At 35.0% G+C, this 17596-nt stretch overlaps 1 protein-coding gene across 1 annotated transcript; it reads right to left on the bottom strand.

Annotated features, from left to right (window-relative positions):
- Window positions 1-366: 366 nt before the first annotated feature.
- On the bottom strand, window positions 367-16764 carry LOC308631670 (uncharacterized protein; the record flags this gene model as incomplete). Its single annotated transcript, XM_081263037.1, has 6 exons — window positions 367-540; window positions 6374-6452; window positions 10170-10182; window positions 11600-11670; window positions 14840-14924; window positions 16581-16764. 6 exons carry the CDS (start codon window positions 16762-16764, stop codon window positions 367-369), a joined length of 606 nt encoding a protein of 201 aa, XP_081119163.1.
- Between the last annotated feature and the right edge of the window lie 832 nt (window positions 16765-17596).

Genomic DNA, 17596 nt, shown 5'->3' with positions numbered 1-17596 from the left:
TTCAATCCATGAAGGTTTTGTTCAAGAAATTTGAGCCTGTGAATGCATGTGAAGTTACAGAATGTCCACAGTGGAACTTCTCTTTTTACAAGAGAAGGTCTTTTACCTAAGGACCTCCCAAAAGTACCTGAGATTTAACAGGTGCTCAGTAATGTTTATCAAATTAATGAAAATCACAATTACGTGAACAAACTTTTATATTTTCTTGTGATGAATTGGGTCTCTTTTCATCATCTTACATCAGCATAGGACAAAGGAGAATTAAAAGTTCTAAAACAGAGAATAATGCTTTTAGCATTCTTACCATAAGCAATACGTTATTTAAAGTTGGTGTTTACATGTGATATTCAACTTCACATTGAAGTATTATAACTCTTTTCCAAATCTTTCTATTTCATCAATTAGATAGTCAACATCTGTTTGTCTTATGGCAGGATTAGAAAAGACCCTTTGAAAAGAATTAACTTTGTCTCCACATGGCTGGTAGCTTATCAGAGCTGTGCCTTCTTCTATCATTTGTGCTTTAATCTTTGGAGCAATCTGTGTGTAAATGCAAATATTACTAAAAAGAAAATTTTCAAGTAAATACTGTTTTCACATTGTAGATAGCTACATAACTATCATTAGCTTCAAGTAAATTGTAGACAATCTGAAGCGTCAGGGATAATTTTTACAAAGCAGTTTAGCACAGAAAAAAAGCAACATGCTCTATATTCATACCACAGCTCCCATCATTTCATGATTCACAGTTACCAAACACATAAAATAATGCATGAGGGCTGTAAGGCATTCAAGAAAGATAAGTGACATTTTCTTATGTTTACATGGCAATTCAATAAAATAATCTGGGGGAAAGGTAACATGAAATAGGGGATGGAAAAATAGAACCACGTTTGAGCATTGTGACTTGCATTATTTGAATCATTATTATGCATCACAAGTTTTCTACAAGGTCACTGCCTTGCAGCAAAACACAGTTTCTTTGTAAATTTCATGGACAAAAGCTCTGTCTATATAATTGTCTTGTTCAGCTCCTGAAATGACATCATGTATGTAGCACTGAATCACATCAGAACATCCTTGGGTATTATAATAGAGCAAAGTGGAACCAACACTTAGAAAAGGGGGGCATTTTGCACCTCCTCAACATGCTCCTCTTCTCCATCTGCTTCTTCCCACAACTTAACTTTAAAATGCTACAAATGCCGCCATCATTTAACTTTCTCGTAAGTCTGTCTAATAGTAATACAGAAGCAAATATCTGTGTGTGTGTGTGTGTTTGTTTTACTGGTTATTTTCTGCACTATTTTAAGAAATGTTCCATAATCTTCCCTGTTCTTCACTCAGGACCACATTCAGAACCTAAAGGCGTAGCTCTCTGGTCAGTGGGTTGTGCGCAGTTCTAGGAGCCAACTTGCTAAGTCAGTATAAATATGCCTCTCCATAACTCTCAGCTGGTAGTAATTACCCTGGTGGAAAATCACACTTCCATATTCAGAAAAAAATTAAGAGCTTCACTGAGTATTTGCCTCAAACCATAAACTATTTCAATAAAGAGGACTACAGATGGCAAAAAGCAAAACAGAACACCTCTATTTTTTCTTCTGACTTACAAGTCCAGTGAAATTTACTGATGATATAAAAGTTGATGTCCTTAAACACTATGAGATAATTTGTTTCAATGTATCCTGAGGCATCTCAAATTACCTAAAACAGATGGTTTAATAGCAGTAATATTTAAAAAGTGGTGGTTTTAAAGTAGACATATATATACATATATATAAATGCAAGTTTACTATAGACAAAAATCTTACAATAAATATATGGATAAATAACATAAAATGGTAGTGAAGTCTCCTTTAATTATTAAAGTAAAGATGAAACATCTCCATTGTATGACATTCATTGGAAATTTTTTCAATGTTGTTAATGGAGGTGCAATAAATTATCTCTCAGTTTCTTGCTCAGATGACCTTATGATAAGTATTTCAAATTAGATAATACTTTTCTAAGTATCTCTTCTACTCTTTTTGGAATTGTACTTATTAATATTCCTTTTTTTTCCTCTCTTACTAAGCCTTCTATTCAGCTTAGGACAAGAATGCTGTTTTATTCATTTTGTACACTTCACTCCTGACTAGAATACCCCCAAAATATTGAGTGGTGAATGAATTAACCAAAGAGAAGAAAACTCTGCTGGTTGCACATTTGGCACTCAGATTTTTTTGAAATAAGTTTGAGATTTCAGTTTGATCATTTGAATATTAAGCCACTATCTTAGGACCATATGATCACAATCCACTAACCAAGCAAACAAAACAGATGTGTTATTTAAAAGGCAATATTATATTTTTAAAAAAATGCACAAATGAAACAAAGTCCACTTTCTTTGTGGAGTCCTTGATCTTTTTCAAAACCTTTGGGATATGTTTAAGTCTTGGTGGGAAATACCAGAAGCAGACATTGGTGAACTCAGCCTAAGTCAAAGATAAAAATTTTACAAGTATCCTGAAGGTCCTGCCTAATTCTTTAATAACTTAACTATATCAGAGGTACTTAATTTATTTGATTTAATTTTAATGTATTTAACAATAACTTTTTAGGGCTTCACACATATCAGGCACCTGACCCAGAGATAAAAGAAATAGATCTTGTCCTCAGAGTGCCCAACTTGGCACGAGCTCTCATCCTCTTTCTCCAAAAGCCTTTCACATTATTTTTTAATAATTTTCTTATCTATGAAGCTTTTTCCCATACTCTGGTCTATAATTTCCTTCAACTATCTCTACTTATCCATTGCATAACCATTACTTCAAGTATTTTAAACAAATAGTGATAGAGACAAGTTCCATATTTCAGAACGCTCTCCCAAATTAAGTAAGAACCATTGAATACAATGCAATTAAAAAGAGAAGAACATGAGTCAACAGAATGTTATAGTAATTCAGGCAGGAATGGAGAGATTCCACTAAAGCCACAGCTATCAGTATTGCTGGGAGTTTCCACATCTCCAAAATCTCCAAGAGCTGCTGATCACCACCATGACCAAATCAAGGCTTTCAAGTTGCATGCAGGTTTCTAGCTTGGGTGACTGAATAAAGGGTAAAGGAAAACTTTATTTGAATTAATTATCAAAGCTTATTTCAGAGAGGAAAATAGCCTATCAGAGAATTTGTAGTGTTACACACAAAAACAAATCCTTTTACTTTTAGTTTCCCCTTAAAACTCAGGGAGACACAAATATGAAGATGATAATAAAGTCAGAGGAGACAATTTAAAAGATAGCTAAGTCTCAAATTTTTCATTAATATCTAGTCAGTACTTTAATGACTATTTACCTAATTTTAAAGTCTGGGTTCTCTTGACCATCCAGAAACCCAACTACATATTCTAAAATATCATTTAAAAAAGCTAAGAGCAATTGCATATCTCTAAATTTAGTGCCAGAAAAATAGATTTGTCTTCAGACATTTTTCACTAAAAATAATCATCAATGTAAGTCTTTTGGACCTTTGGTTTATAAGATATAAAACTTTTATAAAAAGTTTGAAACCCAACTGGTTTGAACTCAGGTAAAATAAAATACTTGTGATAATTGTTAAGGAGACCTATAAATTCTCTCAAACTAGATTCAAGTAATACTCAACAAAGAAATATATATCCTTTATACTAGCTGGGGGAAAAGACTATAATAGCCCTTACCTCTGAATCAATCACGAGTTTAAATGATCCATTTTCTTTAAAACCTTATAGAAGTAATTTGCCAGTTCCCTACATCTGTTGATCTGTTCATCAAAGCCACAGGTTTCCTATAATTTTAAAAGAAATCAAAGGCACAATTCAAGTAAGTTATTTTAAATTACATTGAAGAAGTTTCTGAACTTACTAAATTTATTTTAACAAACTCATTTGAATAAATATGTGATTAATTATTATTTTACTAATAGTAGGTGGTATCAAAAGTTTGTATTTTTTTTCTTCTCAACCTGCTTTTACTGCTACTGTCTGTGGAACTAGACAAGGCAAGTTAATTAGCTTTTCTAAGTTCCAGTTGCATGCATCTGTAAATATTTGCTAAGTAGTTTTACATGAATTTGATTTATCCTTTATATAGAACAATTTTTAAAAATTATATGTGTGAGGAGTAAGAGAAATATTGCAAATAAAGCCCTTTGCATGTTGTTGACAAACTATATTTTAAAACTAACAGTGTTGAGCTTCTGCTGTATACTAGGCATGTATAGCGATTTCATTTACTCTTAACAGAAACCAAGGCACAGAAAAGTCAAACTGTATCTGTGTCCATTCTCTTTCTCTCCTTTGATGATTTCAGCTTGTCTTGTGGTCCTAAGGACCATTCATGTATGTATGCTGATCACTCTCACCAGTATTTTCAGCTAAGACCCCATTTCTTTTCTTTTTTTTAATATACTTTTTAGTTGTAGGTGCACATAATGCCTTTATTTTATTTACTTATTTTTTTAAATGTGACGCTGAGGATTGAACCCAGTGCCTCACATGTGCTAGGCAAGAGCTCTAGAGTTGAGCTGTAACCCCAGTCCTAAGACCCCATTTCTGCTTGTCCCCCAACACACACATACACAGCTTTCCCTTAATCTTAGGAACACCCCTAAGAATCCCATGTTCTCCACTGTCTTATGGTCTAAAATTTCAAAATCTCAAACAAAATGAAAGTCATCTGATAGACCAGTTAAATGTGTTCTTTTTCAAATCACCTCTTTAGAACGCTAACACTTTAACATGTTGGTACTTCGTTTCAAAAGTGTAAATTAACACAATCTTCACCTCTTTCCTTTCTATTCCAATAAAAGCAGAATGGGTGGAAGATGGAAAATTCCTACCTTTGCTTTCCACATTAACCTTACCTTGAAGATCTCAACATGTCAGCCATGCTGACTAGTTTCGCCCCCGGTGTCAAAGTCAATTTTGTGGAGCTTATCTGGCTGGAAAAGGTACCCAGCTTGCATCTGGTTGTACACTTCTAGATGACTTTAGAAAGTCTTCTTAGGAAGGGAATAGCATATCTAATATGTAAATGTTGATGTAAATACGGTATACTCAGTATGGACTAAGAAACCCAGGAAGAGTTCAGAAATCAATACCTGAGCCCTGGACAGAAAGGTCTATGAAATGTGAAAGTCAAAGCAAATCGGTTAGCAAGAGGTGAGGGAGAACCAACTCAAAGCTTCTCAAAGAAAGATATGGCTGAGGGATCATTTCTGGGGCTGGACACACAACAGCAGCGAGGTAGATTGAGCCTATTAACTTTCAGGCTTTGAGCAGGAAACAGCTGCCCTTTTACAGAAGGAGTATTACTGCCTGCAGCCAGTAGGGCAGAAGCCAGAGAAGAGCTGATAGTTCCAGTCTGGGGAGCTGAGGATGGGTGGGCCAGGACAAGATTCCCAGAACTAGACAGGAAGTGGGCATTCAGCACTCAAAGAGTGAACTGAGATCACTGCTTAAGTCCATTTGTAACAGGAAGATGGACGGTTTATTTCCAAACCTCTAGGTTGCATGTGAATAAGAGAAAGAAAACAATGTTCCCAAAGGTATAAATGATTGCTACATAAAAATGTGTCTGTGGTTTGGACAGTGAAGTAGAGACCAGAGTTCTCCAGTTGAACTTGATGACTGTATATCTCCTCGGAGACAATGGCAGGCTTACCTCCCTGGAGAGTCTCACGTTTACTATTGAGGAAGATATAAAATGCACACACAGAGAAGGAAAGAATTTCACATAACCCATAAATCTGTGCTTTTTAGGTCAAAAATATATTTCAGTTTTTCATAGTTACCCACACTTAAAAAAAAAAAAAAAAAAAAACCTTATTTTTTCCTTGACTTTTTTTCCCTTCCGGAAGGTGGACTAAACCCAAAGCCCTGTGCATGCCCTGTGCATGTGCTGGGCGAGCACTCTGCCGCACAGCTAAATCCCCAGCCCCACTGAGTGCTATTTTTAACCCTGCACTATGAGATTACATATTGGCCAGTGGGCCGAATCTGACCCGAAGAGAAATTTTGTTTGTTCGTGGTGTTTTTAATGAGTGGGGAGGGTCATGAATTACCAGGTTTCCTGCAGATTTCATCACTGTCTGTTTTCCCATACCACACATCTACTCAGACACTGAGTTAATCTCTGTCCCCTGCTCTCTGATTTTGTGGCACTTCAAATAACCAGTGGCTTCTGCTTAGAGACCATGGAGGAGAATCTATATTACTTACTAAGGGAAACTGTACTACCCTGTGTTTAATGGAGTGAGGCCATACTTATTTTGGCTTTAAACACTCACCATAAAGCTAATCATTACTAAAACATCCATCACATCACCACTTAAGAACAGAAATCATGTACCTTTCCCCAGGTCAGGACAGCAGAGCATTGAAGGGGAACGCCCATTAGTTTGTGTGGATGCCAGGTCACAGAGATGGCCCTAGGTGACAAAACAGCTCCAGTTAGCTCTCACAGTCTAACCCAAGAGAACAAAACCAAACAGTTTCCTCTGCTCTCCAGAGCAGTGCCCTAGGTCTTAACCTTTCAGATCGGTGGAGTTTACAGGAATGCTTTGGAGTTTACAGGATCAGCAATCTCCCTCCCCAAGCTGCCCAAAATAAATCCTAGGGACATGCACTCTTACATAAATCATATTTCTTTAAAATAATACAGATCAATTTTTCATTGTTAAGTTTATTTCAAAAATTGCTTTTTAAGACTTAATTGCTATACCAGATAATTATAAATTTAACTATAATTACCCAGGTTATAAGAACAATGCACTTTAAATTTTTCTTCTAGGAATCCTCATTGTCTTTTCATGATTCATTAATGTTTTAGGTTCTTAATTAATTCAAGCAGACAGATATCTTTAAAATTTCCAAAGATAGATTTTTAACAAGTTGGCATCAAATTTGTCTATACTACAGAAAAATTAAACTCTCCAATTCATTATATAACTTTAAGATTGTCCAAATCCAATCAAGGCCAAATCAAGTTTTTGTGGGGGCCAAAAGTTATCAGACTAAATTAGTAGCATCAAACTTTTGTTTTGGGTATTAATTAAGTATTGGGTATTAATTAAGAAATATATTGAACTAATGGACTAAAATTTCTTTTGAGTTTAAATCATTTGTCTATTTCTTCATGTTGAGATTCCAAATTTTTAGTTTAATATTGAGATTTAGACTTGTTAAAATCACTTGATAACATTTGTACCTCTTTCCATAATGTATAAAGTCCATTTTAAAATAATTTATGCAAATAATATTGTCCTTTCTCCTCTTATAAAATTTGGTCACAGAGTAATTTTTGTCTTTCCTGCAATGCTTATTAAGAATATTTAAACATTGTTGTCTACTTCATTTTTTGAAGGGAAATTAAAGCCAGACCAAAGGGGGAGACTCACATCCACATGCATCCAGAGTTTGTGCTTCTCAGTATGCGGAGGGAGCAGGGCGAGGGCTCCCCTGGCTGTGGAACTAGGAGTTTGGCCCTGGATATCATCTCATGAAGTCCCCCAAAATGACAATAATGTTACTTAACTGTTATATTTTTGGATGTCAGAAAGAGAAATAGCTTTGACTAAGGTAGTAAATACCTAGTAATTTCACATTCTGAGATACATAAAGCACTGTAAGAAGAAGCTTAATCATTAGATAAATTAATATCCCTGCCTTTGAGGTTTCATTTATCATTCATCTATGAATTTTCTCTAAGAAAATAACACTACAAAAAAATGACTTTTTTTTTTTTTTTGTACTGGGGTTTGAACCCAGGGTTGCTTTATCACTGTAGCCTTATTTATTTATTTATTTATTTTTCACTAAGCTGCTAAGGGCGTCACTTAGTTCTTGAGGCTGGACTAAAACTCGTGTCTAAACTTCCTGAGTCACAGAGATTTCAGGTGGATAGCCACCATGCCCATCTCCTGAATTTCTTTATGTAAAAAATACATAAAGTTTTCTTTTATTAATTTAACAAAATTATATTCTTAGAGAACTATGGCGATGTTACTTATTTTTTCCAATTCACTTTTATATTGAATTTTCAATATTTAGTAGTTATTTTATATCTCTAGACAAGTACCACTTGTTTTCCACTAGTGAAAATAGGTAAAGAAAATACAGATACATTTGCATGTTAAGTAGGGAACTGTAAAACATTCTTTTAGTTGCAATATATTGTTCTTAACTCATGTGGAATCAAATACACATTGGTTGATCAGAAGTGAATAAATATATCAAGTCTATGATTTTGAAGAATAAATGACCTGCAAAATAAGAAAAAAATAGCAGTATTTAGTGTCGTGTATATAAACAGGTATTAGGTAAATGGCTACTTTCTAAAAATCATGTTTTCTGAGCTACAGAATACTTAGTCAACTATTTTGTAAACTTAAATTCTGTGTTATTGACATATCAGAAGATTCTGGGTTTTATGTTTTTAAAATTTAATACTAAAATAAAGACCTCTTGATACTCAGGTAGAGAAATCAAGTTTCCAAATATGTGTGTGTGTTGGGGTGGGGGTGTAATATGAATTAAGTTGGCTTTACAGTTCTTCATAGCAAATATCCAAGAAAAACTGAAAGCCAGTATTTTTCTGCACCATCCAACTATCAGACTATAAGCCATCAAGTGATACACTGGAAACACTGGAACCAGTCCTACTGAAGTTCACACCAAGACAAGAATGCTCAGCAGCATCAAGACTCTACTTTTTCTCTGAAAAAAAAATCTAATAGAGGAAATAAAAAGAAAGGTAGCAAGGACGGAAAGAAAAAAGAGAGGGAAGAAAGAGAGAGAGGGAAGGAGAGGGAAAGAGAGGAAGGAAAGAAAGGAAGGAAGGAAGGAAAGGAAGGAAGGAAGGAAGGAAGGAAGGAAGGAAGGAAGGAAGGAAGGAAGGAAGGAAGGAAGGAAGTTAGTTGGTTGGTTAGAAAGAAACCTGGAATACATAAAGTTATTTTGGAAATAACAGCAATGTTAAGCAAGTTGGGTGCTTAGAAAGGTAAGTATATAAACTTGTCAATGATGGTTTTGTAAATAAATAATAGAAAAATTCTGTTTATGATAGTAGATTATCATATCATATTATGGTAGTAGTAGTATTATAAATTATCAAGAGGGCAATTCTCAGGAAATGTACAGGGAGAATACAAAGAAAATCAAACAACTTGAGATAAAGTATTGAATAATAAACTCATAAAATATATTCACAAGATATTTTCTATTCATATATTTTATATTTTAGAATTTTTTAATATATCGATTGCTTACCAGCCATTAAGCAATAGTAAACTACCAATAAAAAAGTACATAAAGCACATGAACAGGCTATTTGTAGTAATATGTATTTGACAGGTCCGTGCATTAGAATATGTACATTTTTTCAAGCAATAATGAAAGCTTATTTTTGTCTATCATTTTTTTCAAATGTATAAGTACTGACAATATATAGTTTTTACATCATAGAAAAGAGTATCAACTCAAAAATGTTTGAAAGGCAAATGGAAAATCTTCATCAAGTTGCAAATGCAAACATTCTCTGAACCAACAACCCATTTCCAGGAACACATGAAGAGATAGTCACACAAAATCAGATGTATTTATAAATACTTGTGAAATTATGTTTGCATTTACATAATGAAATACTCCAAAATAAATTTGGAGTATAACAGATTTGGAGAGAATAAATCTATATGAACTCATAAGATTTCTAAAATATATTATAATGCCAAAAAATAAAGCAAACTACAGAATATAACATAGAATCAAAATATAAATATTTTATATGTATAAAATTATCTCCCATAATACATGTAAAATGTGTAATATTATTTATTTATAAAGAGTAGGATTCAAAACACATGGAACTGTATTTTTATTTTGTATTCTACTAATCCAGTTTTGATATTTCTATCTTCAAACACCATTATATGGATAATTCAATACACCTAATAAATATAAAATATAACATAGGAAACAGGTAAGTAGAAACCCCATTTGTATACAACTATGTTTAGCAAATAAATTTTAACAATAGGATAGATAACTTTGGTGCTTCTTTTTAATTATTTCCTGTTAAAATTTAAATAAATTTAATCAGAGAGGATATTTTTACTAAAATTCGGAAGAATAAGAAAATGAAATTTTACCTATGAAGCACAGCTGTAATAAAATTGTTAAGAATGTAAAGAGAGCCAGGTGCCATGGTGCACGCCCATAATCCCAGCGGCTCATGAGGCTGAGACAGGAGGATCTTGAGTGCAAAGCTAGCCGCAGCAACTGCAAGGCGCTAAGCAACTCAGTGAGACCCTGTCTCTAAACCACAAAATAGGGCTGGGGATGTGGCTCAGTGGTCAAGCGCCCCTGAGTTTAATCCCCAGTACCCCCCCCCCAAAAAAAAGGAATATAAAGAGAAACCTACCTTCCTCACATTTCACTTCAATTACGTTATCAATTCCAACACCAAGGATTGCTGCAGCTTTTTTTTTTTAACTGTATAATTGCTCTTGGGCAAAAATAGAAAAAGCATTAATTCTTCTTAAGTGATCATTTATACACAAGTGCATTTGGGAGGCATATACACATAGCTTCGGATGCGTGGGTTCAGGTAGACATGTATACATGCACACTAACTATCTAGAGTTTATGTTAAGGTCCTCATCATGACATTGAGATAAAGAAGGTCGGTGACACCTCTTCCTGGACAGCACTGTCACAGAACACAAGTCGACGTGCATTGGCAGCTCGCATGTTCTGGTTCTGTGTGCACTTGAAGTCATGTCATCTATAAATCGAGTGATGGTAACCTCCATCTAGATCCTTCATGCTCTCGAATTACCGAGTGCATGAAGAGTGAGTCCTGAAGAAATGTGTTGACTCTTCCTGTGTCTGTAATTCTTCATTCTACTTGGACTCTAACTTGGACTTACTGTCTTCCAGTGACCAGCTTTCTCCTTGGATTATTCTTCCTTATGTAAATAATATCAGTAAGATTACAGCTGTAAAGGTAAACTTGGCCTGGGTTATTGTCAGTTGCCAGGAGATAACAGATAATATGAGAACAAATTCAAAAATTAAAAACCCTAAACATGTATTAATTCAATGGAGAATACACAGATTAAATAGGAATAGATTTTTTAAGTTTTCATGATGAAATTTCAGATTATGTGCACACTGCATTTTTTAAATTGTATGTCAAATGAAGAAAATCACATTTACAAACAAGCAAATTAAGTTATTAAGTTTTATAGTAAATTGCACTAAACACTGGATACAGTGTTCAGAAGTGCAGTCATGCCTTTGGTTTCTATCTCTGGATATTGCTTATAACCAGCTGCAAGTATTCCATAGGGGTTTGATATGCTCCCACCCATGGGAGAGAATATGGATGATTAATTTAACTTCAGCCATCAGAATTGTTCATCAAAACAACTTGAGATCTTTCTGCAACTCAAGTAGTATTAAATAACTGATTTTATTTTTAAAATGTCACCTAATTCCATCTAGCATATGTAAACAATTTGTTGATTTTTTTTCTTACCAGGTGAAAAAATTCCATCTGCTTTTATTACTCTTCAGCCAGTAATTTCATGCATTTCTTGGAGAAGAACTGTCTCCACAGTAAAAACTGGGGTTATTTCATATGTAAACCTATAGCACATATTGAGAAATTCCACTGTGAATTTTATTTTATGGAAGAGAATAAATAAAAGCATGTGCAAGACAAGATTATGCATTTTTTTTGTTCTGCAGTAGATTGTGCAGGAAAGGGTTAAATTGCCCTCTGCAGATTAAGAGTATATTACTTCTACAGAAATATGTGTCACAGCTGCCATCACAGCCCTCTCCCCTCAGCACATACGATGCTGCTAGGAAAAGAAAATACCCAGCTGTCAAGATCACATACATACCTTCCCTAATGGGCAAGTTAGAAAAAGACCTAGAGCTATAGACAAGTTTTGAAGACTATGCAAACAGTACTAAAGCCTTTTCTAGAAATTGATAAATCCTCACTCTCTAAGATCATACTTGGGAAAAACACATCAAAAATGGAGTAAGAACTGGGCATGGTGGCACACGCCTATAATCCTAGCAACTTGGGAGGCTGAGGCAGGAGGATCTCGAATTCAAAGCCAGCCTCAGCAACTGTGAGGCACTAAGCAACTCATTGAGACCCTGTCTCTAAATAAAAGACAAAATAGGGCTGGGGGTATGGCTCAGTGGTAGAGTGCCCCTGAGTTCAATCCCTGGTACATCCCCCCAAATGGAGGAATAGTTATTATATTTAGTCTGTAAGGAAGAAGAGGTGAAGCTAGACAAGACATGTGAAAAAGATAATTCAGAGAGCATCATGATGAGCACTATACCCTGAGTCACACTGTGAGATCAGCGTCAGTTCCTCAGAAAGAAGCTGGGGTTCAAAAGACCATCCAGCTTTTCTTTATGCATCAGGGTGCAATAATCAATGGAATATTTGTAATGTGTTCTGAAATCGAAGTCTGCCTCACAATTCTCAAGACACAGAGTATCAAGTAATAGGAACAAGTCAAAAGATCTAATGTACAACATAAGAACTACAGTTTATTTATCTGTACTATACTCAGAATTTGAAGTGAATAGATAGTAATTATTCTTTCTCTAGAGGAAAAAGGGGTAACTGTGAGATGAGAGATATGTCAATGAGTTCCACTATAGCAATCAATTCACTGTACATATGCATTTTATGACACTGTGTTGTATACCTTAAATATTTAGTGTCATTAAATATAATGAAATTTAATTGTTAAATAATATTTTATTTGTTCTTAAAGCATTCTAAAGGGCCCTTAAAGTATTACTGTGCCTGATGACAGACACCAACTATATGTCCCTTCAGATGTTCCCAGTTTGCTTTCTTGAAGACATTAATGTCCTTGGGATGTTATTCAGGCCCTACCACCACTGGTCACATAGCCATGACCCAACAGAGAATCACCTCTCCTCCACTGGAGTCACGGGATCTCCCTCCCAAAGGCTACCCTTTCACCCCCAGGCATAACTAGTCAGGGAACCTGCTGGGAGTCCCACGAATGCCCAACCACTAGGTCTGGGGAAGTAAGTATTCCATAGTGACACCCTGGCAGACCTGACTGGGGATAAGTTCATTCCCTTTCCACTCTGCAGATGACTATGCTGGAAATAATCTTTAGGGGTGTCCGTGCATCCCAGGGCTTCAGGCACACAGTTGGGCTTACAGCAAGTGGAAAGCAGGTATGTAACGCTCTTCCTATGCCCTCTATTCTTTGCACTCTTCTCTGGGTCACTTCATTTCCCTTCCATCCTTCTCTGCAGGATGACAGACCCTCAAAACAGTAAGACATAAGCTCTTGCCTCTAGTTCTGCTCAGAGACCCAAACTAAAAATAATAATAATAATAATAATTACTATTAAAATTAGGATTTTAGTTCTAATAGGAACAAAGTGTGAAACAAGCCTTACACACTTCTACTTCAACAAGGCTGGGTTCTGCGAGAATGTGTGGTGCCAATTTCAATTTCTACTTGTGCTATCTTCTCCATCGGGTTTCAGATCCATGGCGTAGGAATTGTCTTCAGATCACAGAGACCACTGACTAAGCTTCACTGTAGAGTGATAGGCTTAGGAATTGAATTCGATTCTCTTTAATTCTATTTTTGTATGCTTTCCTACCATCTGAGATGACAATAAAAGTGATTCATTAAAGAATGAAGAAATTTTGAAGGCAGACTGTCAGCTCATATGTTCTTTCTCTTTGCAACTCTCCCCTCTTCTTTCCACTGGTTCCCTGTTTAAACTAGAGAATATATATATTTTCTTCACATAGACCGATTGCCTTATAACAGCAGGATTCCAAATAATGGAGTGTTATAAATTAATTTTACGTTATAATTGCACAACACATAGAAAACATCATATTGTCTCAAAAGACACCATTTTTAAAGTAAAGCATTGCTCTACGCAGATTTAAATAAAGGACTATCATCAAGCAATAAAAATTAAAGATAACAATAAACTGTGTAGGCCATTTTTATTTGCATTTAGTGTCTATAAAATGCTAATTACTACCATGAATTATGCATCATTAAAATCTCAATGAAAACTAAACAGTTAAAATAAACTTTAGTTTTTCTCTGAGTGGAACAGTCTCTCCTCATAAATGTTTAGTTCTTGGTTTTAAAGTTTAAATTTCCACCAGCTATATCCTTTGATTGCTAGTTAAATTATATTACATCTTATACAAACTGTTCTTTTCAATTTTGCATCCAATCATTTCCCTTTCCCCTTTAACCCTGAAAAATTATTGCCCTAAAATTAACTTTACTTCAAAACAGTGCAGCAATAGATCTACCTAATTTTCTTATGGTCAGAAATTTTCATTGTGGCAAAGGTTAATATTTTAAAAGAAACTCATAGGAGTTGAATTGAACTTTTTTCTGAAAGTTTACTTTTTCACATGAACTTCTCTAAGACTGAGCTTTGTGTGTGTGTGTGTGTGTGTGTGTGTGTGTGTGCACGCACGCGTGTGTGTTAGACCGCTTTGTGCTGTGGGCTGCTTGGGGTAGTGTTGAAATGATTCCAATTTAGCATCTGACTCCCTGTGTGCACACCAGTGAGTCAGGCTCATTCCCTTACAGGAAATTTAGCTCCTAGAAGTTTCCAGAGGAAGAATGAAGAGAACTGGGTAAACCTTGATGTCACAGGGGAACATGTAGGAGCCTCTTTGCATTTCTCCCAGGACATCAGCCATGTGGTTTGATACAGCAAGCATAATATCCAGCAAAATGTAACTTCTACAACCTACACTGTCTGCTTGTATGTGTCTCTATTCCCCATGAGTCCAATCATATCTAGCCCACTAGAGAGCTGGTTAAACAACCGAGGATGTCCTAGAAACAAAGATAAAACTGCAAATGAGCCAAAATGATAACCTAGAGCTACGTTTGGTAGCAGTTTCTCAGTTAACAGGCATGCATGGGTCAGCAAGCATATAATTTAGTAGACATTACTGAGCAACTGAGCATTGTGGATAAAGTACACTAAGATGGGCGTAGTCTCTACCGTGGAGATCTTATGACTAGTAGGAAAAAAATGTTAAATAACAACACAATCATGTCTAATTATGATTGTAAAGAGTGCTATCAAGGAAAATAATTTCCCTTTTTAGAAGATCAAAGGCAGTTAGGGGGGTGAGCAGAAGCAATCTCTGGAGAAGTCTTCTTGGAGGAATTGTTTTTTTAAGGTGGGATCTGCTGGCAAGGGTTGCCAGGAAGAGCTGGAGAAGGAGCCTGGGGTTAGATGAGGAGCTGCTGATGTAACAATGTGATGCATAAACAGCCCAGTGCACCCAGGGATGAAGAAAGGCCCTGTGTCCAAAGTTACATCAATGGACCAGGAGGCTGAGTGCAGGAGGGGCCGGCCACTAAAAGACTAAATAATTTTCATTCAATTCCTGTTTTTATACCTTTTGGAACAAAATAATAGGTCCCATTTCAGAATTATTTTGGAGGTTATATTAATCAAGAGTCATTAAGCTTTAGTTATCAAATTGAACAATCTATATTCAATAGTATCTAAATTAATCTACCCCTTCTTAGCTCCAAAACAGACTGTTCTTTGCACTTTTTTACAATAAATTTTAGAGATATTGCATCATAACTGTTTGTGAATTCTCTCTTGTTTCCTTGGTATGCTGTCCACATTTTCAACACACTCTTTTTTTTTTTCCAACACACTCTTTTTTTCACAGTATCTGCATGATTTTTATAAAAAGAAAGTGCTCAACAGATGTGTGTTAGATTGGATGAGTGGACTATCTGGAAGCTGTGGGCTGTGTTAGCAAAGTGTTTCTTTTTGTCACTTATTTTTCACTTTCCTGTCATTTTTCCCCCTCTGCACTTGACATTTGCAAAGATGGAAATGGAGAAGTGGGTAATGAAAAGAGGGACCGGGGTGGGGGGAACTACAGATTCTACCTACATTGGCAATAAAGGAAGGGAAATGAACTTAATTTATATATGTCAAAGGTGTTTCCTAGTTGCCCTATTTTTCAGAATTATTTTTGTTATTTTTATTTCTAAACAAAATTTAATTTAATTTCGCATAAATATATATCTGTATCTAATTATTTTCATACTGCATTATTTTATTGGTGTGGAAGGATGGTCCTTTCAGCATCAATAGCTGAAAATGGTAAAATTAAATTGGTTAATTAAATAATACTAAATAAGAATCACACATTCAGTTGCTGTGGAATGTAATTTCCTAGGCCAAAATCATTTTACTCACTTTCCTTTATTAATTAGTAAGCAATTTGCATATGATAATGTCAATTGAAAATAAACTAAGTGTTTAAAATAAGAATGAATAAATTAAGACTATTCTCAACATAAATGTAAATTCAAGATCATTCAGTCAGTCTACAGTTCAAGAACATTAATTTGAAATAATAATCACCTGTTTTAACATCATATTTGAAGATATCCATGCAATCAATAAGTAACTGCTCCTGAGATTCAGGGTGGTTGGACAGTCCCAAGTCAAACCCATCCAGACTTGAAGGAATTGATGAGGGTGATGAGAGGCCAATATTTTACTCTTGGTGTCAAAGGTTCTTCTGAAATAATGCAGAATAATATTTACCACTTGTAGGAGGAAGCATTCTGTCAATTCCTTACCATCCTTGGATGACACAGATCCACAGAAAAAAAAGAGAGAGAGAAGGTCCATAGGTAGAAAGGCCAAGATCTACGAGATAGAGTATTTGTCACTGTCAAATGAAGCTATTAAAAGGCCTTGCCAAATGGCATCTGAAGTGGCAGTTCCCCAAATCCTGTTAGTAATCTTTGTTCAGTGTCCCAGTGGACAACAATTTTCACCAAAAATCAACCCTTTTAGACTCAAGCCTTTGGAGCAAGTGGCCTTCTAGGTCTTTAGGAGAAGAAATACATTTGAGATCTGATCCTTGAACTTACTTTTAAAAGTAATTTGTCATTGCTTTGATACATACGTAGATCACATGGAATTCACTTACTAAAAAGAATAAACACGTAACTTTTGTTGATGACATTGTACCTGAAACATAAGTACTTGATAAATTAGTCATCAAATTCTCAGAGTGAGCATCATTTTTCACGTCTATCTCAGTTGATTGAAAAGGGTGAATAAATTTTTTCTTCATCTCTTCTTTATCTATGTTAAAAAGGGAACATTTTGTAATTATTAAAATGTGTTCATGATATATATGTGTGTGTATGTGTGTGTGTGTATATATATATTCACTGCTTTCAATGTAATCAGACAGATGAATCTAAGAAATCCATAATTTTATAACTGCCACACTTATTTCCATTTTTATGAAACCTCTGGAGGAAAGGAATACATTGGAGAGAAGCACTAATTCTACTAAATAAGGTTTTTACCAAATGATGCACTTCTCTTCATTTCATAACAGTTTAGTGTAAAAGATTAGGAATAAAATAATTTAGAAATATTATGTTAATAACAATCCTACTACCTAAAATCCTTCTATTAACATTTAATTATAATAATGGGTCCTAAT

This window comes from Spermophilus citellus, assembly GCF_964194105.1.
Source record: "Spermophilus citellus genome assembly, chromosome: 12".
Lineage (NCBI taxonomy): Eukaryota > Metazoa > Chordata > Mammalia > Rodentia > Sciuridae > Spermophilus > Spermophilus citellus.
This window is presented reverse-complemented; position numbering and strand designations above follow the sequence as displayed.